This window comes from Haliotis asinina, chromosome 2 (assembly GCF_037392515.1).
Source record: "Haliotis asinina isolate JCU_RB_2024 chromosome 2, JCU_Hal_asi_v2, whole genome shotgun sequence".
NCBI classification, from domain to species: domain Eukaryota; kingdom Metazoa; phylum Mollusca; class Gastropoda; order Lepetellida; family Haliotidae; genus Haliotis; species Haliotis asinina.
In genome coordinates, this window is record NC_090281.1 from 7,604,134 (window position 1) to 7,629,790 (window position 25,657).

Sequence of the window (25,657 nt, forward strand, 5' to 3'; positions counted from 1 at the left end):
AGGTAATCGTGTGACAGGGTATCCAAATATTGGACCACCTCGGCCTTCATATCTTCAATATTTCTCAGTCCCTTTTGGTTTATTCTGTCCTTCATGACTCCCCACACATTCTCAATTGGGTTTAGGTCTGGGCTGTAACTGGGCCAGTCTAAAACTTGAACATTTTCGCCCGACAACCACTGTTTTGTGTAGCGCGCAGTGTGTTTTGGGTCATTATCATGCTGGAAAATCCAATCATCTTCATACAATGTTTGTACTGTCGGAAGAAGGTGACCATTTAGAATGTCAACGTATCTTTCTTTTGTCAAGTTTCCCGTGAAAACACACAATGGCGTCACTCCGCGAGCCGATATGCCACCCCACATGTGAAAATTCGGGCTATGTTTTGGTCGCTGGTAGATAGGTTTGACAGTATCTTTGGTCCAAATTTTCAAACAATTAGGGAAAAGCTAAACAGAACTTTCATCCGAAAAGAAAACATTATCCCAATCTTGATTTTCATGAGCCCGACACCAGTTTAAACGTTTTTCCTTTTGTGCATCTTTCATCAACGGCGAGGGAATTCCACGTTTTTTCACCCAATTAAGTCTCTGTAATTCCTGCCTAACTGTTTCATTGCATACCTGAGGACTTCCTCTGCTAATCATTTCATTTCTGATGTTCTCAACACTTTTCAATTTGCCTCTACTCACAATCTGCCCAAGTCTTCGGCGATCCACAACACTGAATTTCCTAGGCCGACCTGCCCCTGCTTTGTGCTCTATCCCGGTTCCTGTTTGAATATTCTTCAAAGTTCTGTATACTGTAGACAGAGGAATACCATGTCTACAAGCTAACACTTTAGCATCAGCCTCACCCCTTTCAAAATCATCTAGAATGAGCTTTCTTTTCTCTCTTGCTGTGAATTCTGCCCTGTCAATACAGGAAGCCGTCTGCTCAGACAAGGGAGATAACTCTTGACGCAATGAGCTGCCTTCTAAGCCTTCAAGAGTTGTCTCCCTTATTTAGTATGCTTAGTGCATAGTGAAAGCCCAATCTTAGCATCATTAGACAAAAAAACAAAGATTTTCTCAATAATTTCTGGGAACACTGTATGTACTTGTATCGTTTCAAACATGCACCTACTCAATCATAATATTCTTCAGCAAAATGGACAGGTTGATATAGCCATTCCATTATCCAAGTACTCTTAACCCACACACTTCACGACCACATGGACGTTCATTTATGATTGTTCTGAGTCGAATCCCCGGGTATCTCAGCTCTTAAAAAGCATATAAAAATAATCATGCTTTGATAGTTTTTAGATTCCAACGTAAGTAAGAAAACGCGACACGCGACAACTCATACACTGTTAAAATATTGACCACAGTATGGATTATACCGTATCTACTAACGCGACAACGCGACATTTTACTAGACTTTTTTCTTCTTTTGTAATAACGGGACGGAGAGCGTGGACCTGGTTTTCTGTTTCAATTACTATAATAGCACTTACCAGTCTGCTTGTCCACTTGTGAGGAAGCACTGGCGTAGTAAAGGACTATTCAAGACCTGACAGACCAAGATGACCAATGGCCGCCATGACCAAGTACTAGATCGCGTCGTCGTGCCACATTGTAACAACCATTCCCTCGGCATCCGTCAAACATTCACGGATAATAACGCTGAACCTCACCCGCATATGGGTGGTGCCAGATGAATGCCCGTGTGTATATAAATGAGTACATTGAGATTCAGAGTAATGAAATACTCTCCACGATGCTGTAATGAGAGGTCTGACTTTAACATAGTTGTCACCCTTCTCTTTAGGTACAATCTAGCTTTCTCCTTATCCAAAATGTTCAACCGATAACATCAAGGCCCAAAACAATGTTCTCAGTGAAAAACATTACCAAATTTGTCTCGATTGTCTGATGGAAATTGCACTTTCCTATTTTGATAAAAATGAAGTTTCCAATTTTGATATTTTTGCCAAGAACGTATTGTTTACAGATGAACAACTGATCTGCTCTTGTACGAGTGGATGTGGTGGGGCATTACAACCAGATCTTTTCACAACACCTGGTATCAACATCATTAAAAGTTATAAACACATACATGTAAATGTGATGAAATGGTGCAACCCTTCAATATACACCTCTTTACACACACGGAAGGATATTTACTGTTTTTATTCATCACTAGGCTGTCCCAAGGAAGGAAGAATCCTGCGCACTGGAACTTCAGATCAGCAGAAACTGTAAAACTGGTGTTGTCTAGACAAGACCACCTGTGCCACCATTCCATAGCTTGTAAAATTTGATGCAAAAACAAGAAAAGTCACTACCAATATTTCTGGGTATTTATTTTTTTATCAATAACATTACAGAAAATAAATTGTTTGATTGTTTTAAACATGTATTTAAAACTTATATATGTACAATAGGATGTTAATATAAATTTGTACAAAAGTGATGTAAAATGGACTGTCCTCCAGGGAGGGAACGTTGAAGCATGTAGTAACACATTGTAGGGGGTTGACACCAATATGTACACTATGATATGTTGATTTCCTCAATGTGCATTAAGGGCAATGATATTCACACATTATTATACACAAGCAGACAACACTGACATATTTACAACAGTGGTCATAGCAACGTCACCAACATTATTCACACAAAGAAAACCAACATAGCCTTGGGTTGTTCTTAATTGATTGAATAATTAATTTAGTTTAGTCATTCTGCACTCAGCGATATTACAGCTATATGGCAAGGGTCTGTAAGTAATCCAATCTGCACCAGACAATCCAGGGATCAACAACATGAGCACCAGTCTATACAACTGGGATACAATGACAAGTGTCAAAGACCTGACAACTCAATCCAGTTAGTTGCCTCTTAAGACAAGCAAAAGATAAATTCTAACCCAGATCTTCACTGGTGGGTTGTTCTTGAAGATCAGCTACTATATCATTGTGAAGTTACAGGCTGACAGATCAGTACTGATATACAGGTCTTCACATACCTCCACACCCTGTATACACAAAATAAGAATCTAAACAGATGAATATTTTTTCATTCAAGTCAGGTCAATGTTTCTTAAAACATATCATACAGAGCAGTTAAAACTTCTATAACATAAACATTAAAATTGTTTGATAGCTGCTGTTTAATGCTGAACTCAGCAATCTTCCAATCTGTAAATTATCAGATCTCCACCAGACAATTCAGCAATCACGACCATGAGCATCAATCAGAGTGAGGGTGGTTTAATGCCACTTTTAGCAATATTCCAGCAATGTCACAGAGATGGACACCAGAAACGGGCTTCTCACATTGTACCCATGTGGGGAATCAAACCTGGGTCTTCAGCATGACAGTGTTAACCATAAAGATACCCCACCACCCCACACGAATTAGAAGTACAAGATCTGTTACAGCTTTTAATAAGAACAAAGTCGCTGTGTGTATTCTGAAAACTTTCCACCACAAATATATGATTATTCCTAGATCAGTGGCTTTAAATGTGAAATCAGCCACAGAACTACTAACCTTCAGGTTACTCCAAATGCTACGCATGTTCCACCAACATCACAGGAATGTCATAACCTTTATTGCATTGGGCATTATCAATATTGTTGCAGTTGTAAGAATCTAGTATCAAAATAAAAACATCTCAGAAAGCTTGTACAACATCTAGTTATTGCCTGCAAGGAGAATATGGCAAGTATTGCAAGGAGTACTCAGAGTTAATGGTGATGTCGGTGTATACTGGGATTGGTCAACAGGGTTCCATGTCACTTTGACCAGTATTTCAGTCACATCACGGCTCAATGCTGGAGGGTACAAAAACATCTACTTCACCTAAAATGATATTAACAAATAGCAAAACTCCCGAAAATGTTCGAACTCTCCTAGCCCTCTCAAAACATTGAACATGAACTGGTCAGGATTAGCTGGATAGTGGGATAGCATTAACTTCCAGCCCTTTATATACATTGAAATGAATTGCGTAGTTCATAATCAACAAAGTATATTCCATTTACAGTCAGCCTGGATTATTTGGTATTCAACAATGATTACTTTGAACTCCACTTTACATCCAGCATCATTCTCTTCCACAGAGGTTACTTCTGTCATATCTTCCTACGGCCATATTTCCCGGTCATCGAGAAATTCCCTTGCGACAAAAAATCGCAACAGGAATTATCTCCCTTGTTACTATCCAATCAGAACATGCGTTAAATAGACTTAGCTCCAATATGGCGGCCCCCATAGAGTTGGTTCATCAATGTGCGAAGGAAAGATTTGGTATTTCACATTTAACTGAAAATCAGAAAATAGCGATAGAGAGTGCAGGGATCAATCGCCATGATGTGTTTGTAGAAACAAAAACTGGTAGTGGCAAGTTTTCCCAATGCATTCGGAAGATGCATTACCGAGATCTTGCAATGATCACTCTTGAAACAACGCCTCTGATTGCACAACTAAATCTGAATGCCTCCAATCATGAGTCTTGAACAGTGGCACCATGAAAGGGTCGTACTAGAACAGAGGTTACGTAGGAAGATATGACAGGAGTAACCACTGTGGGAAGAGAATGATCCAGCATAGGTTCAGTGTAAAAACTGTTGAATCCCTTCAAACACAAAATATGTACCATGATACGGAAGTCAGGATAAATTATGTATCACAAATCCATTCAGACCAGTTGATGTTGTTGCTATCAATCAGTTTGTTACAACTCGCCATAATCAGCTTCATGGCACTTTGAACAGGATGTTTGTCACGTCCTGTCTGTCTTATATGTAATGAAATCTTGGTCAGTATTTGACAAAGCAGTCCCAGTGCAACAACCACCATAAGTCCAATATTTTAACAAAGACTTACAACAAATCATGAAAACTATTTTGTGAAATTGTGCCCTTAAACTTCTGTGTCGTATGAACACTAAATCATCTCTCGCTCCTCTAGTATCATAAACACATGATTCTCCATCCCTGAATAATGTAAACTTATTAGCAAATACTGACAAAAGTGGAGTAGGGTGGCTGCAGAACCCATGGCAGTAATCTCTGGTGAGCTGTCTGGGCGATAATGTTGTGTGTAACAAGTGTCTGGAAGAAATATACAATAGTAGCGCCATCAAGCATTGGTCATAAGATTGGTCATGAGGTTGGTAAAATGTTTGCTATGATTAGAATGGTCAGTTCACTTTTGGCACAGTCACACCATCCATATACAGACTCGTACCATTGATACGTCTATTGTCTGATTTTCTACACAAACAAACACACACACACACACTGAAAATAATATCATTTTGTGCCAATTGTCTGTGCTAAAGGATCTTCCAAACTAGCACCAAGCACTTCCATATTCTACATCCAGTTCTTCATCCTCATGAATCCGAAAAAGGCACTGCATCTCATATTGAAGTCACATTCACATTTGTCTGAATATAAATATCCTTGAGTTATCTCCCTTTGAAGTATTCCACATTCAGGGACTCCTGATACCTGGATGCTCTTTTGATGGATTTTAGCCCATGAATGTTTCAATCACATCATTGTCATCCAGCTGAACACAGATCACGTTGTTCTCAGGGAACAACATTCACAAGAAGTCTATGTCTGGGCTGTGACAAGTCTTTGGGTAGGGTGATGTTCATATTAACCGTTCTTCCGGCGGCTTTTTCAAAACATTTCCTAGTTCTACTCTAGCTCCTGATGTCTCTTGTCTGCTGGGGCTGTAAGTTCCTCGTGTTGCTCGCTTTGTCCTTGCCATCATCAGGAATATTATTATACCTGCAACAGAGAGAACACCATATTCATATATGTGTCTGACACACAGCTGGCTGGTTTGTTGTTTAACGCCACTCTCAGCAATACCACTGTTACTTAATGGTCTTCTGTAAATAATTGAGTCTGGACCTGACAATCCATTGATCGACAGCATGAACATCAATTTATGAAACTGGGATATGAAGATATGTGTCAACCAGGTCAGTTAGCCTGACTACCTGATCACATTAGTCGCCTTTTCCAACAAGCAAGGGTTGCTGAAGACCTATTCTAACCCCAATCTTCACGAGTAGACTGACACAAAGTTGAACACAAAATGCTCCCATGACATACACTGGCTTTGTACTCCTATTCTGAACCAAAAGCCTTGGAGAAATGTATGGAATATATATGAGAGGGTTAGTGAGTGATTTTACAGATCAATTCCTGGACGTACCTATCAAGACGACCAGCAACACTATAGCTATGATGGGACCGATGATGTACCAGATGTTCAACTCTTCTGGCCCAGTGACTGGTAGCTGAAATCAAACACACAAACACTGGAACATAGGTAACAATAAAAATATACTAGACAGCAAGAGAAATGCAACTCTGTGTTTGTCAAGTTTTTAAATAGAACGCATAAACATCAATGGTTACTTTTATGAGATTTCATTTTTTCGGAAGATTGGATTTCTTTAGCTGTTCAGTAAACTATCATACAAATCAGACATTGTGTTCTGCTAAGGGACAGACTTTGTTTTCTTTTCAGATGTCTATGGGGACTGTTTCTTCTTGTTTTCACAAGTGCTTGAATACTTGCAATTTTCTTTCTGTGTTGACTTACACCTATGCCCTTTGTTAAGTAAAGTTTAGGAGGAGGGAGGTAGTTGGGTTTTTTCCAGAATAGTTGATTTCTTCTAAAAATGTTCCACGTATCCCACTTCAGAAAATGGTCCACAATGTGATGTCTCAAGATCAGTATAAACTGAATACTAGAACTACTGAATGCTTAGAGTGATAAAATTCTGTCATGCACCAAGCATTAATTCTTACTCCCAGACAATCAATGAAACGATTCCAAATGTCATACATACCGCTTTCTCACACCTGGGACCTTCGTATGCACCTGTACAGTGACATGTAGGTTCAAAGATGATGTTGTCAACGCTGGAGGAGTTACAAGTCCCCTCGTTTTCACAAGTGGTCACAGTACATGGGTCAGCGACACACTCCAGACCCAGAAAGCCAGCCTTGCAGGGGCAGAGGTAGCCGCCGTCAGTGTTGTTGCAGATCATATTGTCATTTTTACAGGTATCATTCAGCTTGCATTCATTTATATCCACTGTGCAATTGTCCCCTTCATAGCCTGCAATGTTTAAATGGTAATTTATTGAATACTGGTCAGACATACACATATTTTGTTAAACATATCGGGTAAGTTAAGTATTTCAATCCTCATACATATGTACATGTTCAAACACCTTACATTGTGTATATGTTGTTGTTGTTTTAGTGTTTGCTACTGCACACACAATACAATGTCTATAAATAATCAAGTGTCTGCCAGACAATCCACTGATTGTTATAATAAACAATGATCCATCCATCTTACACTGACCTCAATCAAGTGTGGTATGTTCATTCTGTGAAGCAGACAGGTGTGGCCCAGTATCAGAGGGCCCTGCTCACACATCTTCTCTACAGTATGTAATCTTAAAACACTGTGACACTAGTCTGATAAGTGCTATCTAGTATTACTATCTGCATTACTTGAAACTGAAAAAATAACTGACAATTGAAGAAATCTTATTTCCAAAATCCAACGAAAAAATTCATTGAAGCATGTTCTGACAGAGTATTCTGTTTAGCATATAAGAGCTAACTATTGAATGTGATGAGAAGATCCTCATCATGAGAAGAAAAACATTAGCTGCAACTCACTACTAATCTAAAGACAACAAAGAGCGATCTTTGCTATTTATACAAGATTTGCAGACACAAACAAAAGCAGGACCAGCTGTCCCTAATTTCTCCCACTAACAGAGTGACTATCTATGTTTGCACTGTGATGAGTCCTAATTTTTATTATTCATTTGGTTGTTTCCAATGATAATGGCTCCTGACTATATGTTCCAAATTTTGCCTACTACTGACACACTTCAAGGATTCCACTGATATCAGTCATGCTGAAAATCCAGGTTTGATTACCCCATGGGTGCAGTGTGATATGCCCATTTCTGTAGTACCATTTGTGATAACTAAATAACTAAATAACTAAATTAAACTCATCCGCTCATCCAGGTCAAGAGAAAGGAAGATAATCGAGCATTCTTGCTCATAACCTGAGGAAGGAGATACTGCAGTAGAGTTGTCTCCCTTTGGTTTGCCTCACCTGTATTATCACAGCTGCATGTAAAGGAAGTGTTTCTCTCAACACACAGACCAGGCTTACAGAAGTCAGGCCTGCAGTAGTTAATATCATTATCACAGTATTGCCCATCGTAACCCGGGTAACAGTCACATCTGTAGCTCCCATCAGTGTTGTTGCAGAGGCCATTTCGACACTGGTGGACACCGGTGTCACATTCGTCAATGTCCTCAGTACAGTTCTCTCCATCCCAGCCTGAAAACATACAACAGCCAAGTGAAAACAAACATCTGCTCACAGACAACACCCACCTACAAACTGGTAAAACTCATCATCATTGAGAAACATGACCCTTCACTTCATCTCTGAGTTGATAACAAACTTAGCAAAGAGAATATTTTCTTGAGCATAGTTAGCATTTGTGGGGTGCACAAATTGTGAAGTTTTTATCCCATATTCACATGGCTCTGAGCATCAAAACAAGAACTAACATGTCAACAAAACCAAAATCAAATACTGGTACAATTTAATCAGGTCTGGTAACAAAAACATTCATTGTATATGTTACATTAGTTAACTTTTCATGAATTTAATTCAAATATCTTTTCAATTTACATATCAAGGTATATAAGAAAAAGGTTAGGTATATAAAATTCTCCAATAAGACTGTTTACTCTCATAACTGATATGACAAGCTGTAATTATCAACATGGACCAGACAAACGAGTGATTAGGGACCACAGAAACAATACATGTCATTGTTACAGTCTGGCCATCAATCCATTTAGTCGACTTTTACACCAAGCAGGAATGAGTGAGTGACATTAGTTTTACACAACTTTAAGCAATATTCTAGCTATATCATGGCAGGGGACAGCAGGGTTTACACATTGTTCCCATATGGGTGTTGAACCCAGGTCTTGAGCATCACGAATGAATGCTGTAACCACTTGCTCACCCCACTACCCCACTGCCCCACACCAAGCTGGAGGTTATTGTTAACCAATGGTGTCTCTAACTACCTGCATCAACACATGAATGACAGGAGGTGACGATTTCCTCTATTGTCTGTGTTGCCACACTAATGATTGTGACACGGGGATGTGGGGCACATATGTATTTCTGACTCTTACCATTTTTACAGACGCAGGTGTAGTTGAAGATTTGGATGTCCTGGACACACTTGTCAGTGTTGTCTTCGTCACACGTCTGGTTGAAACATGGACCTCTGATGTCGCACACATCACCTGCAACATCACATTCATTATTTATCAACCATTTAGGTTTTTGTAGAGATAAGTACATCCTCTAACATCACGTCTCACATACATGTATATAAGCTACACAAGTTGTATTGTTAGACAATTAAGAAACAATAAGAGAGTGAGTATGGTTTTATGGCATATTTAGCAATATTCCAGCAATATCACAGCAAGGGACAAATGAAAAGGATTTCACAAAATATTCCCATGTGGAGAATCAAACCCAGTCTTCAGCGTGACAAGTGAACACTTTAACTACAAGGCTATCCCACTGACCCCATGTGAGTGTTCCTTGCAATGGAATATGAGATAACATGATCAAAGTTAACATCTCAGGTTTATTTCTGGCTTCTTCATCACATGATTCAGAATTGTTGCAACTAACAATGGCGAAAAGTACAACTGTCATCCATAAAAGTATCCAAGATGACGTCATCACAGCAGTTAGTTCAACAGCACAATGCAGGTGCGACGGGGAAAGAACTGAAGGATGTTTGTGTCACACAATAAAGATGCAGAACCATCAATAATCAGAACTGACATATATTGGCAGAATTTCTGTCAGGGTGAAATATATGTGTGATGATTCTACTTGGAGGAGGGAAAATGAAGTCAATATTTGACAACTTAGAAACACCAATATTGAAGATCTGCATGCAATATGTTGGACAGTCATATGTCACGGGTTAAAAGAAGCATGTTTTATTGAGTGCATGACCTGTCCCTGACCAAAATATGCTCCTGGGATTCTTTGCCAATTTGTTGTCATGGACACAGGGTAATATGGAAGTTTCATTCCAAATCTTATACATGCACCAAGTTAACCCAGAAATGATGCAAAGGCTTTGAGTTATGTTCCAAAAAAACTAATCTGACTCTCATTTAAACTTAAGTCTGATTTTGATATTAACAGAGAAACAGGAACTTACTCTTTTTTAACGTTTGTGGACATTTTCAAAGAAAAAGAGGTCTTTCCCATACCTGCGTAGTACTCCGTGCAGTCACATTTCCATTTGGTTTTGTCAGCATTTTCATGACAAGTGCCCCCGTTGAGACAGTCAACTTGACTACAGTTTACGATGCTGCAGTTGGGTCCACTATAGCCGATGGTGCAGTTGCATATGTAGCTGCCCTCTGTGTTGCTGCAGGAGCCACCATTCTTGCAGGGGTTATTGTCACACTCGTTAACCTCAACAGTGCAAGCATCACCTGTATAGAGCGAGGTCATGATTACATCACAGAACATTACACAATTGTCTCTGAATTAAACATTCTCTCGGAGTTTTGATCTTAGACTCAGAGTTGACTCCTGAAACTATATATCATATGATTACATACTTGATGCTGTGTAACATGAGAAATGAAATATGTCCTATAGCTTTTTACTTGAGTTCAGCTTTCACATTAGGGAGTGAGATTAGTTTTATAGCACACTTAGCAATAATCCAGCTATATGGAGGCAGTCTGTAATTCCAGCTGTGTGGCAGACAATCCAGTGATCAACAGCATGAGCACCAATCTCCCCAATTGGGATATGATGACAGGAGTCGATGACGTCACCAAGCATGACCACTAGATCCCATAAATTGCCTCTTAGCAGCATGGCTTACTGAAGATAAATTCCAAACCAGATCTTCACAGGTACTCTCTCACACTAACCTGATCTGAAATGACTGTTTATCTAAGGGACTCAACTCTTCAAAGCAAATTGACTAAGCCATGTGAGCAATCAAATCCTGATCGCAATATTTTCTTTTCATACAGATGTACATGGAGCACATACCTTCAAAGCCAGTCCCTGTGCAGTTGCATTGGGCGGGTCCATCGACGTCACTGCAGTTGCCATGCTGGCATGGACTGTTGTTGCACTCATTGATGCTCACTGTGCACTTGCCACCTGTCCAGCCTGACCATCAGAAACAGACAGTTTTCACTTCATAGCATATTGGATAACATATAACAACTGTAGATAAATACAGTATGAGGGAGTGAGTGAGGGAGTGAGTGATTTCACGAAATGAAAATATGTTTAAACCATATTCAAGTACCAGAGTTTCATTAATAACTTCATAAGTAAATTACTGTGTAGTGTATATGATATATAATGTCACTCAGTATATGTGTATACTTGAACTCTTCCACAGCAATGACATATGTGATTAGCTGAATAAATATTGTATGTACTTAGCACAGCCATAAGTGTTTTAAGTGTTGGACAATTCTACCTTGTGGAAAAGAGAGAGCTTTAATTAAAAACCACTTGACTGAACAGGTTGTGTATTGGATGGGCAGCCAAACTAGGAGTAGTCATAATCTGAATGAACCAATGAGATCTGCACAAGGAAACACATCTACATCTAATGAAAAGGCTGCAGATATTTTCTGTTTTCTGTGAAGAGACTGACTGTTATACATACCGGCTGTGCAGTTACAAGTATATCCGTTGACAGCATCCTGGCATTTTCCACCATTCTCACAAGCCAACGTGTGACAATCAATGATGTTGGTCTCACAGTTGTTGCCAGTGAACCCTGTAACACATCAAAGGCTAAGGTTACTAACAGCTTATTCAATAGCTTTGTCTATCGCATACACAAAGTATACCTTTCAAGAAGCAAAAGGCTGTGCTATGAATTTTACTGAGGTTATGTAGCAAACGTTAAAGTGGATACCATTCAGCTTGAAATGTATATTATTTAGGGTTACCTCTGGTGTCTGTCCCTTCCCTTTCCTCATTTCCCCTCCCCAACCCCCTCCCCCCAATCCACACACACACCAGAACACAGATACAGGTGTAGGGCAGAGTGTCAGGGTTGGAGGTATAATGCTACCTCCCCTCACCTAGTGTCTGATCCCCACCCCAACTCACCGGCATCACAGCTACAGGTGTAGGACTGAGTGTCAGGGTTGGAGGTACAATTCCCGTTGCTCCCGCACGTCTGAACAGAACAGAAATCCTTAGCTCGTTCACACAGAGGTCCTTCATATCCCGCAGCACATGTACAGTTGAAGGAGGATACATTCTGGAAACAACAATGAAATCATAGCAAATAAACTCCCTGATCACTTATCTTCATATATGGCTAAATGTCAGAAACACTGCCACTGTAGAGTTACATTTATCTTGAGGCCTGCACCTAAATTAACTGCCTACAATATGGTTACATATATGACAGAAACAGACTGGAACATGAGTCTAGCCAAATATACTTTGGTTTTGTAAGCTCTGCATATAATACTCCAACAAAAAACTTCAGGCGAACTTCTTTGAGTTAGCCTTTAGAAACGAGTATGATGAAGATGATCACTTGTTTATGGATAGACAACTTCTTTATTGCAACAGATGCATCGTTCCAGTGCAGATCCTAAGACTGCTACCTAGGAAGTCAAGCAGTTTCAGCTAATGCCAATGAATGAAGAGACCTGTAAGCATGTACATCATTGTGTTCAGTCCAGACAATCCAGTGATTGACACTGTATGCATCAATACATGCAATCCAACGTCCCCAACTGACAAATCTCATTTTTAACTATCCCTGCTGGGGATGTTTAAGCCAGAGTCGACACACACTGCAACACAGGGAGTGTCCATCCTATTCATTAATCCAGGGATTATGTTCCATTGGTGCTGAGTAACCAGCTGAGTGTGAAAGCTACTATGGGTTGGAATAGGCCAAAGGTTCATATCGGCACTGGATCTGTAGAAGTTATTTCAGTGAGTTGATTTAATGGAACTTCAGCTACATCACAGCTTGTCAGCTTGATGTGGATCTAAATGGCCTACTGAATCAACACCTTGCAAAGACGTTACAAACAGATGCAGGAAGAATGGACTTGTTCTTAAACAGAATCTCCCACGTGTTGTTTACAAGGGAGAAAGTTTAGGCAGGATTGAAAAATTGTGAGACTGACAATAAATTCCATCACTGAGGTTCTGCAAACAGAGTTCAAAGTCCCAATTTGTGGTTTCAGTGATTTTTTCAACACCCATACTGGTACTCTAAAACACTACTTCGAAACATTATTCCTGACCAAATGGATTCTTGTTATACGGATTTTTGTCATAAGAAAACCTAAATCACCCATCAAAGTAAAACTCCTTCAACACACTAAAAGTATTTACCTTAGGCAATTTATGAAGTGCATATGGACCAAAAACAATCCGAAATAAATTCTTGCAAGTTTACATATTTGGTCAATAAAAACATTATGGCTTAATTGTTTTAGCAGGAAAAATTAGCTTTTATGTCTTATCTTATTACTTAAAAAATATGTCCAGTGGATCCTTAAAGCAAGAAACAAAACTTGGTCTTGCCTTATTTAGTATTATCATTTGATATGAACTTTCATTTTTGTTCTGCTAAAAGTAAAACTTCATGAAAACTCGGGGTGTGTGCCTTGTTACTTGTGGTGAGGGGGTTTATCGAGCAACACATTGATTACTCTGCCCAGTGTTTGCGAGGAAATATTTGAACAACTTGTTCTTTGTTAAGACTGGTTCACCATTTAATGAAAAGCAGAAGGAGACATAAAATACTCCAATACCTCAAATTTGTCTGGCTTTCTACGCAAGTCACTTGAGATACAGACATCATATTTTCCATAACTTTACAACTGCACTAGTGTAGGCTTGTCTGATGTTTACTTTCCCACGAGATGTGTGGCAATTTTTTTATTTAAATAAATACGTTTGTAAAGGTTGAAAATATCCACGTTTGAAATGAATCTTTTGGTACATCAAAAAGAAAGGTGTCTGTCCTCTTAACACATATTGGTAAACTAATGAACTGATGAGAGATTGCAAAAACATAATAAGCATCAAATTAAGTAGTTGTTTTCCCAAATTTCCAATTACATAGGGTAAATTTCTTTAAAAAACTGTTAGTTTACATACATGATGTCAAAACTGATCGCCAAATGAAACAACGAGGACAGTGCTCTTGACATACATGGGTAATTTGTTGGCACAAACCTATCTAGTATTACTTATTTCAAACCAGAGTTAAGGCTAACAGCTTATTTATTATTGCTATTTCTGGACTACTTCTTGCCCCTTCATCAGATGAACGGGAATGATGAAACACTGGGCATGTTATGATGGGATTTCATTGAGGACGTAACGTTTCCCTATCACAAAGGGAAATAAAGAAACTGTTTCTAACACTCACTGACATAACTACAGCCAACTTCATACAGACACTTCAAACATTCATTGTGAATAATGGAATATTCTATGAGTTTGAGGACAAAACAAAATGATTGTCACATAATTTCAAACAGGCTCTTTTCAAGCCACAAAGGAAGTGAAAGAAGGACGTGTTCACAGAGAGCAAAACTACAGCTCAATCTTTGGTGACTTCATATCACAATGGATGGTCCAGACATATTATACTGTCACCAAGATGACCAGTCCTTGATTCATTACAATAAGGCCACAGGTGAAGATCCAGGTTAGAATTGGTCATCAGCAATCTGTGCTTGACGCAAGAGGTGACTAACAGAATCGGGTGGTCAGACTTGCCAGCACATGACACATGTCATTGTATCCCAGATGCACAGATTGACACTCATGATATTGATCACTGGATATTCTGGTCAAAATTTGATTATTTACAGACTGTCACAAAATAGCTGGAATATTGTTAAGTGTTGCGTTAAACGAAAAACAACCACATTAATACCAAACCTGCTGCAGAGAAATGTACTATGTTTTGACATCTTTAAATATGACATGACACAAGAGTGTGCTATCTGGACAGTCGCTCAATCCAGTACAACAGATAGGCAGATAGACTCTAAACAAAGACATAACCATAGACCTAGAAACTCTAGTAAGTGAAGACTCTACTCACCCCTGAAGACTGGGTAATGTTGATATCAGTGCAGGTTCCTCCGTTCTGACAGACTACAGTTCCACATGACTGGTTCACCTGAAAGAATAAGACACATTTGTATATTTGTTCTTGGAAAAACACCAACAGCAGCACAATTCAAACATCACTACGTACTGTGTGAAGGTGGTTCTTTTATGATATTCTGGAGTCTCAAGCAGGTGATCAAGAGACTGAAAGAATGATCACTGTTAATCACAACACCCAGCATGACCTTCCATTCAGTGTGTGTCTGTTGGGTAGTGTCATGTAGGGTGTGAGTGCATGCACATGCATGGTGAGTGTGGTGTGGTCCGGTGCAGTGTGGTCCGGTGCAGTGTGGTCCGGTGCAGTGCATGTGTTGTTTGCTCCTTTATGTGTTGTTGTTGATGTCAATATTGTTTTTGTTACAGAAGCAGCAAGATTCCAGCAATATGACAGCATATTCCAGTGCCTCAAGCATTGACTTATCAATCAGTTAAACCACCAAGAAGACGGACTTTTCAATAATCTGACAGGTGAAGTAAGACATGTGTCCATGCCAGTATGCATTTGGACAGTTTTTCCAAGGGGAGACACAGAATGTACAGTTCTTACAAGGGGAGAGACAGAATGTACTGGACAAGAGAAAGCAGCCTTGTTTAGAGATCACAAAAAATCCATGACATGGGTTAACCAATTCTCTTTTAGCAGCAACCAACTCAATATACCGGTAACCTATATTCTATTTTCTATACAAATATGTAGGCATTTTATTGTTTCCCTGTGTCAAGAACCTGCCTGCATTCCCTCGACAGTACCAACAAAATACATTCTACTTCCAGTCTTGGTCAGAAGCAGACATGCAAGATACTGATCCTGAACAGTGAATCCTCCATAACTGACAGCATGACCTATTGAATGTACACATATCAGGCATGTTACGTAGTGAATATCAGTCCATACAGCTCAACTACATAACTTGCATACCTCATTCTTCAAGGTTAAAGGCCACGTGCAATAAAGTTGTGTACTAACATCCCTTGAGAATTTAACAAGCATTCCATGCAAGTTAACGTCCTGATAGATTTCATCTAATTCTTGTGAAAAGATAAATCACCTGAGTGTAGTAGTGGAAATGGCTGCTTCGACAGCTCAATTAGGGTCAGATGTGTGCTCCATAGAGCCCAAAACATAGGCGTCAGTGTCGTTAATTCCTGTGTCATGAATACACTGAGTACGTGTTGTGAATGTCATACAACCTTTGCACTTCAAACAGACAGTCTATATATTTATAACAGCTACATTTATGACAGGTATATTCAGAACAGGTAAATTCAGGAAGTTATATTCAGAACAGATAAATTCAGGAATGGATATTCAGAATAGATAAATTCAGGCAGGGATATTCAGACCACGCAAATTCAGAATTATATTCAGAACAGGTAAATTCTGCAAGTTGTGTTCAGAACAGAAAAATTCATGCAGTGATATTCAGAATAGATATATTCAGGCAGGTATATTCAGAACAGGTACATTCAGAGAGTTATATTCTGAACAGGTAAAGGGGAAAATCCATGACATGGGTTAACCAATTCTCTTTTGGCAGCAACCAACTCAATATACCGGTAACCTATATTCTATTTTCTATACAAATATGTAGGCATTTTATTGTTTCCCTGTGTCAAGAACCTGCCTGCATTCCCTCGACAGTACCAACAAAATACATTCTACTTCCAGTCTTGGTCAGAAGCAGACATGCAAGATACTGATCCTGAACAGTGAATCCTCCATAACTGACAGCATGACCTATTGAATGTACACATATCAGGCATGTTACGTAGTGAATATCAGTCCATACAGCTCAACTACATAACTTGCATACCTCATTCTTCAAGGTTAAAGGCCACGTGCAATAAAGTTGTGTAATAACATCCCTTGAGAATTTAACAAGCATTCCATGCAAGTTAACGTCCTGATAGATTTCATCTAATTCTTGTGAAAAGATAAATCACCTGAGTGTAGTAGTGGAAATGGCTGCTTCGACAGCTCAATTAGGGTCAGATGTGTGCTCCATAGAGCCCAAAACATAGGCGTCAGTGTCGTTAATTCCTGTGTCATGAATACACTGAGTACGTGTTGTGAATGTCATACAACCTTTGCACTTCAAACAGACAGTCTATATATTTATAACAGCTACATTTATGACAGGTATATTCAGAACAGGTAAATTCAGGAAGTTATATTCAGAACAGATAAATTCAGGAATGGATATTCAGAATAGATAAATTCAGGCAGGGATATTCAGACCACGCAAATTCAGAATTATATTCAGAACAGGTAAATTCTGCAAGTTGTGTTCAGAACAGAAAAATTCATGCAGTGATATTCAGAATAGATAAATTCAGGCAGGTATATTCAGAACAGGTACATTCAGAGAGTTATATTCTGAACAGGTAAATTTAGGCAGAAATATTCACTATAAACATGAGCAGGAAAATTCAGGCAAGTATTTTCAGAACAGGTAAAATCTGGCAGGTATATTCAGAACAGGTAAAATCTGGCAGGTATATTCACAACCTGTCTGACATTACCTGTTCTGAATGTAACTGCTTGAATTTGCCATTTCTGAATATAACTCTCTGAATTTGCCTATATTCAGAACAGGTATATTCTGAAAGTTGCATTTAGAACAGGTAAAATCAGGCAGGGGCATTCAGAACAGATAAATTAAGGCAGGTATATTCAGCACAATCAAATTCAGAGAGTTATATTCAGAACAGGTAAATTAAGGCAGGTATAATCAGAACAGGTAAATTCAGATTAATACATACAGAACAGGTGAATTCAGGCAGGTGTATTCAGAGACTTAATTTCAGAACATACTAATTTTTGTTGTTTTTTTTCACTTCAGACACTGAAAACATTCATTCCTTTTCATGAGGTCACTAAACGAACAATATTTAAGACCGTCTATCATGCGTCACTGGTTACAGAAACATGGTTCTACTTCGTTTTTCTTCCCAAATTAATACCTGTTATATTTATCCAGAGTTAAGGACAGCACAGAAATAGATGTGATATGAACCTACATCGTAACCATCTTTTAGTTGAATCGATTACAGAACTTTGTATTTCCTTGTACAGCCTTGATCAGGATTCACTTGCATGAACTGACTGTACAGCTGTACATACTGCAAGTATCTGTTGAAGTGTTGGGCATCACATTTTACTGCCCTCTCCGCTAGGATTGAGTGTTGGAAAGCAACCTTTGGATCACTTACAAGGAGTGATTGCAGAGATTCAAGAACAGCAAAACATCGCAACAGTTTTCAAGTTTAGATTGCAAGTTTATTCAAGTAAAAAGACTTGAAAACATAAGATAATTGTGACCGAGATTAAATACCTACATGATACAGGAAGCAAATGATGTGATAGATGTTCCCATGCATGGTTCATTGTCTAAGTCACCTCCATACCCACTAACCTTACTCCCCACTTCTTCCTGTGCAAACAGAGATTGCTATCTTCCCTGTGAAAATGTTAACTGTTCTAGGAAGTCAAAATATTAAGAACAAACACTATGAGTTCTCTGTTGTATTCTGCTCAACACCCCAAGGCATGTACTCCTGGTCAGGTCACACAAATATTTCTTACTTTTCACCAAATCTATCGGTCAATATGACAGAGTGAATGTGTACAAAGAATCTGAAAGAGATGATGTGTGATAATTAAGTGTGATGATTATCAAAAAAACTTATCCTGACTAAAGATAGCATATCAATTTTATCCTACTTTCCAACATACATTCACAATTTTTATAACAGGTTCATTACTAGACATAATGTGTCTAGCTGTCTTTACCTAGAAAGGAAACATTCAACCTTCATTAAATACTATGTAAAATTGTATTAAAATACCTACTTTTGCCTCACATGGGCACAATGTGTGAAGCCAATGTCTGCTGTCCCCAACTGTGATATTGCTGGAATATTGCTAAAAGAGGAATAAAACCTCACTCACTCCTATCTCTGTTGCGTCTTGGAAATGACAAATTCTTTCAGAGAAACACTATGTTGAAAAACACCTAAATAACCACAACAAATGAAAGTTGAGAAATGATCCTACAGGTCATATAGGTTTACTTTTATAAAGCTTGGGCACCATTCACAGATCTAAATAAAATATGGCCTTACAGTCCATGACTCTGACTTGAGGTTCACAGGACACCATGGCCTAATCTGCCACCGAACCATGTTCAAAACTTCATCAACATTTCTACCTGAATTCTCCACATGTGAGTCATCCATAGCAAAAATCTACATAGTTCCTCTCATTGTTAACTTGCCTATATAAATCATAACATTTCACAGATATTTAGTTCTCTGACAACAGTAGAATTTTCCTACAACATTTTAATATTATTATGTAAAATTACTTTCGAAACACAAAAAGTATATTTGACATCTACTTATGTGATGCCTATGATGACAAAGACAAGATCCATCCTGATCCAAGATCAGTATCTTGTTATCTATTTGCTGCTTGTATCTGAATCTAAACATGAATGTCAAAATCCTTTCAATAAATGGGCAGGGAGGGAGCTTAGTGGTTAAAGCAATTGCCCATCACAACTACGACTCAGGTTCAACTCTTAACACGGGTACAATGTGTGAAGTCTGTTTCTGGTGTCGCCCATCATGAGATTGCTGGAATATTGCTAAAAGTAGCATAAAAACAATCACACACTCACAAGAACCATACAGAAGTTGAGTTCACTATTATTCCAAGATCCAGGAAAATCAGCTGAGATACTACCTTCAAATCACAGACTTGTTAACAAATTTGTATCTTTCAAATCAAATTGCATCTGTGTTTTTTTTCACGGCAAATATGCAAACTGCACAAGCTTTCATTGTTGAAATTTTGCATATCACAAGTTCCAAAAAGAATCAGATCTCACGCAAATATAACAATACTTTAAAATACATGTCAACAGAGAATTACAGAAACGCAGATCCAGCCTTCCATACATGAGTATTCTAATCAGTGGTCATGGCGTTTCCTCTCAATGGCAGCTTACTGGTCTGAGCAAACATTCCAAAAGGGAAGATCCTTTTAAAGGGCATGAGAGCATTTGGAATGTGATTACTGACTCGGAGTGGACAAAACAAATATCCTGGAACCAGCTTCTGTCCCACAAAGAAGTCCTCTAAATACTCTCCCTAAACCACATTACTTGTCAAGAATATATAAATACATAGGTAGGGGCAGAACTAGTTGAGATGACAGTGCCATAGGAAATAGGGACATCCTCCTGAAGACAACCTGTTGACACACATTAGATAAGTCCCATCTGTCCACAAACTACAGACAATCCCTATCCCCTGGGTAAAGGTCAGCTTGATGGGGGGGGGGGGGGGGGAGAGGAGTGAGGTCGTCCCTTGAAGGACATAAGGGAAACAGGGCACAAAGGATTAAAATCAGGCAGAGTTAAACCGATGAACACTTCTACATTGTGCTCTGCTCCCACTTGATTTGGGGTCAAATCTACACCAAGCAGCGCGGTTCTGAATAATCTTTTTACCCTTGAGAGTCACAGTTTATCGTGTGATAGATAAACCAAGTTTAGATATCTCAAGTTTGCTTTTTAAACTTTGCACCTTACAAGTTGTTGAGTCATGAAATGACACTGAATACATCAAAGATTCAAATTGTGTACAAATGTCATAAAAGGCCTTATATGCTTTGACCTTAAAACTTCCAGCTCTAGCTGCTTGCATGGTGAAAACACGGAGCTCCACTACACTCACTGTCAGTTCTATGCTTGTATATTCACATATTTCTGTCAAAAGTTATTGTCTGTTTTATGAAATATACAAACAATCTTTCAAGGTATAGTAAAACACAACTTTCTCTCCTACTAAAGCATCAACTGAATTTTTTCATAAATTATTAATAAGTTAAACCTTTCAAAAGTTGAGATGCTTGTCTGTAACAGAATGTATTAAACAGAACCAATTATTACATTTTGAAATTTAAACTGGCTGATCCTTAATCTAGAATATAACATGTTTAAACTCCATGCTCAGTTGCTTAAACTAAACCACTTTGCAAACCAAACAAATGCACACATTTTCTCAGATATTTTCCCTGTTTTCCTTGGCAATGAGCTAATCTGAAGGAACTACACATCAAAATTAATGATGGAACAGAATAATCCACTGCCTTACAGATTACACAACTCTGAGCAAGTCCTGTTGAAGGAAGTCATGTTGACGTAAAGAGATATATACGGTTGAGTGGAACACGATAATGTCCGCCTTACATTCATTGCTTTGTCTATGCACAGCTGACCTACATTTTTGCTATGAAATCAATCGCATACCTTGATATATGTCTAGCCCTGAAATCAACTTACGCTGACACAGGTTTTGACATACCTCGATATATGTCTCGCCTGCTACCATGAAACCATGGTGGCAGTATATATCATTGAGTATGTTTGTTGCTTCAGTCATGTTGTTGTACATGAATAGAATATCATAAACATGCTATATATCATTAAGCAGCTGTATCAACAGTGAGGAAGTAATGTATATATTACATTTACATGCATTCAAAATCACAGACAAAACATGCATTATTAACCATAAAACTGATAGCATTAACTGTGAAGTAAAAACATACATTGTAAGTCAACATCAACAGAAACTCATAGATGAAATATATATCATTTAGTGTAACAGCTTGTATGATGTAGTAACAGATATATACCAGATTAATATGACCTAAAAGTCATAGATGAAATATGCATCATTTAGTGTATAACAGATAGCATCAACTGTTTGAAAATCGATAAACAGGAGCACATGAATTAGGAGGAATTTATATATCTATGAAATATAAATACACTCTTACACCTGGAGCAGTAATCAGTGTTCATATCCACACAAACGAACTTCCAACTGGAAACAATGACCCAATGATTCTGATGGTCAGTGAAATAATCAGGATTAACAACCTTCCTCTGAATACACCATATTTGCAAATTGATGTGACTGTACTGACATGGAGACGCAGCCAGAAATAATCAGTCAGAAAAGGGTGTGTCCTAATGACTCAGTCCTAGCAACACTTCATTGTATATTGAATTTTTAATTTAATTCATATTTGAATTCAGGTTTTAACTCTGGATACAATGCCAATACTAATATTGATCCTACAATATATATTTCGTATTATGGAAATATTTTCATGCACTTAATTTTGGTTCAGAGGTAATTGAACTGAACCATTAGATAGATTCTGTTTAGATAAAAAAAATCACCAAAACCTTCCAGACAGCTATGACGTTGATGTCCTTGGATTCAAAGTGAGGAAGTACAGAATCTACACTCCCATACAATGTCCTCAGTGACTTCTGATAACAGACATGTAGTAAAACAATGGGTATAGTAAAACACCTGTATCACATGTCAAGCATGAGGATAGTAAAACTCACAATGGTATCAAATTAATACAGCATTTTATATGTGTTGTATGAAGACAGTAAAACTTACCCTTGTATCACAGGTAATCCCGGTGTAGTCTTCTGTACAGTTACACACAAACCCTGCAGTTTCTTCTATACAAGATCCATTGTTGCTACACACTGTACTGTTACAGAAGTCCACATTCTGCTGACACCTGGATGGGACAGGTAAACACAGGTAAAGAAAACTCGTTAACACAACCACCAAAGTCAAAGGTAGGTTTATCCTTGAATAAGCCATATAGAGTTCTGCACGACTACTTCATCCTACACCTATATTAAACTGTGTCCAAACCCAACGAGTCGCACAGGTAAAACTACAACATGGGGAAGTGTCATTGAGGTGAGCTGGTTTCTGACACGAATGAAATACTGTCACTCCCAGACCCTCGTTCTTTGCCGACAGCTATATATAGTCACTAGGTTGTATCTGGCTCAGAGCGAGTCTCCCTCACACAGATAACAAGTCTCCTCTCACAGGTAACAAGTTGGTTGGTTAAGTAGACAGGTATGTGAACCAGGCAGGTAAATCATGCAGGAATATCCTCTCACTACAAACTTTATCAGGCAATATATCTGCCCACTCTATAAACAGCACTGGGAACACAGGGGAAGGTGTATACAGCCTTATAACCCTTGTCTTTGCCGGCTCATGGTCAGCTATAGTCTGTATCAAACAGGTGATCGGTGATATCACCATTATCCGATGTTTATCATAACCTGTTACACTTGAAATCATGTACTACATGTACTACAATCTTTCTTAAGAACAATACCTCAAATATTTTTTATCTTGAGCAAACACTTACAATAGTAAATACTTATCTAAAAAACATAATATACTTCTTTGCTTATTGCGAAATTTAGAACCAAATATCATAAGATATTTCCAATGACTATGGCAGGCCCAGAAAATGTTTATGTGACATTGTTAGAGACTATGTATCACATGAATATTCCCTTAGGTATTCATGTGTCTGATCAACAATGGTGGATCAGGTGGGCACCATCCTCAACAGTACAGTTTTAAGAAACAGGATATAGCCACAGTGAAGAAATATTTCAGCACAAAAGAAAAGTCTCTTAGTCGACAATACAAGCAGTGGAGTGGAACAGGTCAGAGTGGCTGTGATTAACAGCCATGCAGAAACCACTTGCAGCTAAGGGTCTATACTACACATGCAGCAGAACCTCCATACTATCCCAGGAAAACTCAGATCTGTCTCAACACTACTCAAACTGACAACACACAAATGCTATTCCCACTAATATTTCACAAGACATAAATCATAAATATTACGATTAATTTAAAAATGTGGTTTTGATACAAGCCCTATCTGATCTCCTAGCAACAGTTGTTGGAGTGCCTATGTTTTGGTAATGCATTGATTGATTAGTCAATGATGACCACAAAGTAATGTGTCTCGACTTCTTTGTAAGTCACTGGTTCCTGAGCTGGGTGTATATTGACAATAACCAACCTGCAGGAGTGGTTACTGTGTATTGACTCAAACATGTCTATTTATAATCCTGAGTCTGTACACCTCAATATGTCACAATATTGTTTACTTGCGTTAGGTACTGTGGTGTCATTTTGACATTTCATTTTTTTTTTATAATCTGCCTGTTGTTTGGTGGGACTTTCTGCCCATATCCATTGAGGGAAAAGATGTGTATATATTCAGGTAATATGATTTGACTAGAAGTCTGGCACTGTGCATACAGACATTAAATCATCAGGAATAGGGTGAGGGTTTAGATAGGGTTAAGGAGTGGGGTTGGGGTGGATGGGGGTAGGACCGGACAGAAGGCTTTCCAGTTGTGATTCAAATTTTTAACAGACAACTGGCAAACATATACAAGATGATTTGTAGCACAACCTCATTGCCAGTGCTAATGTTTGTTTCCAAACTAACTCTACTTCAAAATGTTTACTGCATATGTTTATCTAATTCTAGCTGAAGACAAAGACTTCCTGCAACCATACTACACTCCACACTAATGGTCATGTTCACAGGATGAAAAAAGACATGCAGGAACAGAACTACACCCCTTTCTTCACAGCCTGATAATCTGTAGTTAATGTGAGAAAGAATATCAAAATGGTACCATTTGTAGATAGAGTTAGCTGGTCTTCATTTGTAGTGTTACAATATTGAACTGAATACATAGAAAATATAAAATGTTGAAACACATTTGGATTTTGGAAAGTAATATTCACAAGATTTTCAATGAAATAGGTATTGTTTTCATTTCGCTTTTCAAAGGATCCCTATGAAATTGCTAAAAATGACAATGAATTTTGATTGCATTTATGTGCAAAGGCTTTCTGATTATATGCATATAAATAAACTTGCATACAGGGGTTCAAAAATCCCATTGCTCTACGCCCTAGTCAAGTCAGTCTTTATTTAGGGCAATCAAATGATGGTATCTTACTTGGTCCTGGACTACTAGACAATATTTTCTTACAGTTTCAAACTACAAATAAACATGCATTTCAGATCATATCTGCTCAAAATGTAGCAATTTTAATTCAACAATGATCATGAAGTAGAGTTATCTTTCTTTGCTATTTATCGCTTTTCAATAAATCGTCCACTAGACATTAAGATCAAATACCATGTTATAATTACATTATCATGATTATGTCACAAAAATCAGGGCAAGTGGAAATTATTTAGGACAAGTTTCCCTCTTAAAGTCACTGGAGGTGATCCAGAGACAGTCTTTAACAAAAACCTTTTGAACCCCTGAGTATTATATTTGCAGAAGAGTTATCATAGTTTTTCAGAAAATCCATTTTCTCTAGAAAACAGTTAAACAGGTCATTAAAAACACATCCTTTGTATTTTTAAGTTCTTTTAA

At 38.2% G+C, this 25,657-nt stretch overlaps 1 protein-coding gene across 2 annotated transcripts in view; it reads right to left on the reverse strand.

Moving 5' to 3' along the window:
- Positions 1-2,329: 2,329 nt before the first annotated feature.
- LOC137273190 (protein crumbs-like) overlaps positions 2,330-25,657 on the reverse strand; it is a 107,996-nt gene continuing 84,668 nt past the window's right edge. For both annotated transcript variants that reach the window (XM_067805687.1, XM_067805688.1), the window contains 11 exons: positions 22,818-22,944; positions 15,259-15,336; positions 12,276-12,429; positions 11,824-11,937; positions 11,190-11,312; positions 10,388-10,615; positions 9,278-9,391; positions 8,169-8,399; positions 6,871-7,142; positions 6,228-6,312; positions 2,330-5,794 (listed from right to left, as the gene is read on the reverse strand). In XM_067805687.1, coding sequence (XP_067661788.1) covers positions 5,655-5,794; positions 6,228-6,312; positions 6,871-7,142; positions 8,169-8,399; positions 9,278-9,391; positions 10,388-10,615; positions 11,190-11,312; positions 11,824-11,937; positions 12,276-12,429; positions 15,259-15,336; positions 22,818-22,944 — 1,666 coding nt within the window. In that variant the 3' untranslated portion in view covers positions 2,330-5,654. The remainder of the gene's footprint in view (positions 5,795-6,227; positions 6,313-6,870; positions 7,143-8,168; positions 8,400-9,277; positions 9,392-10,387; positions 10,616-11,189; positions 11,313-11,823; positions 11,938-12,275; positions 12,430-15,258; positions 15,337-22,817; positions 22,945-25,657) is intronic.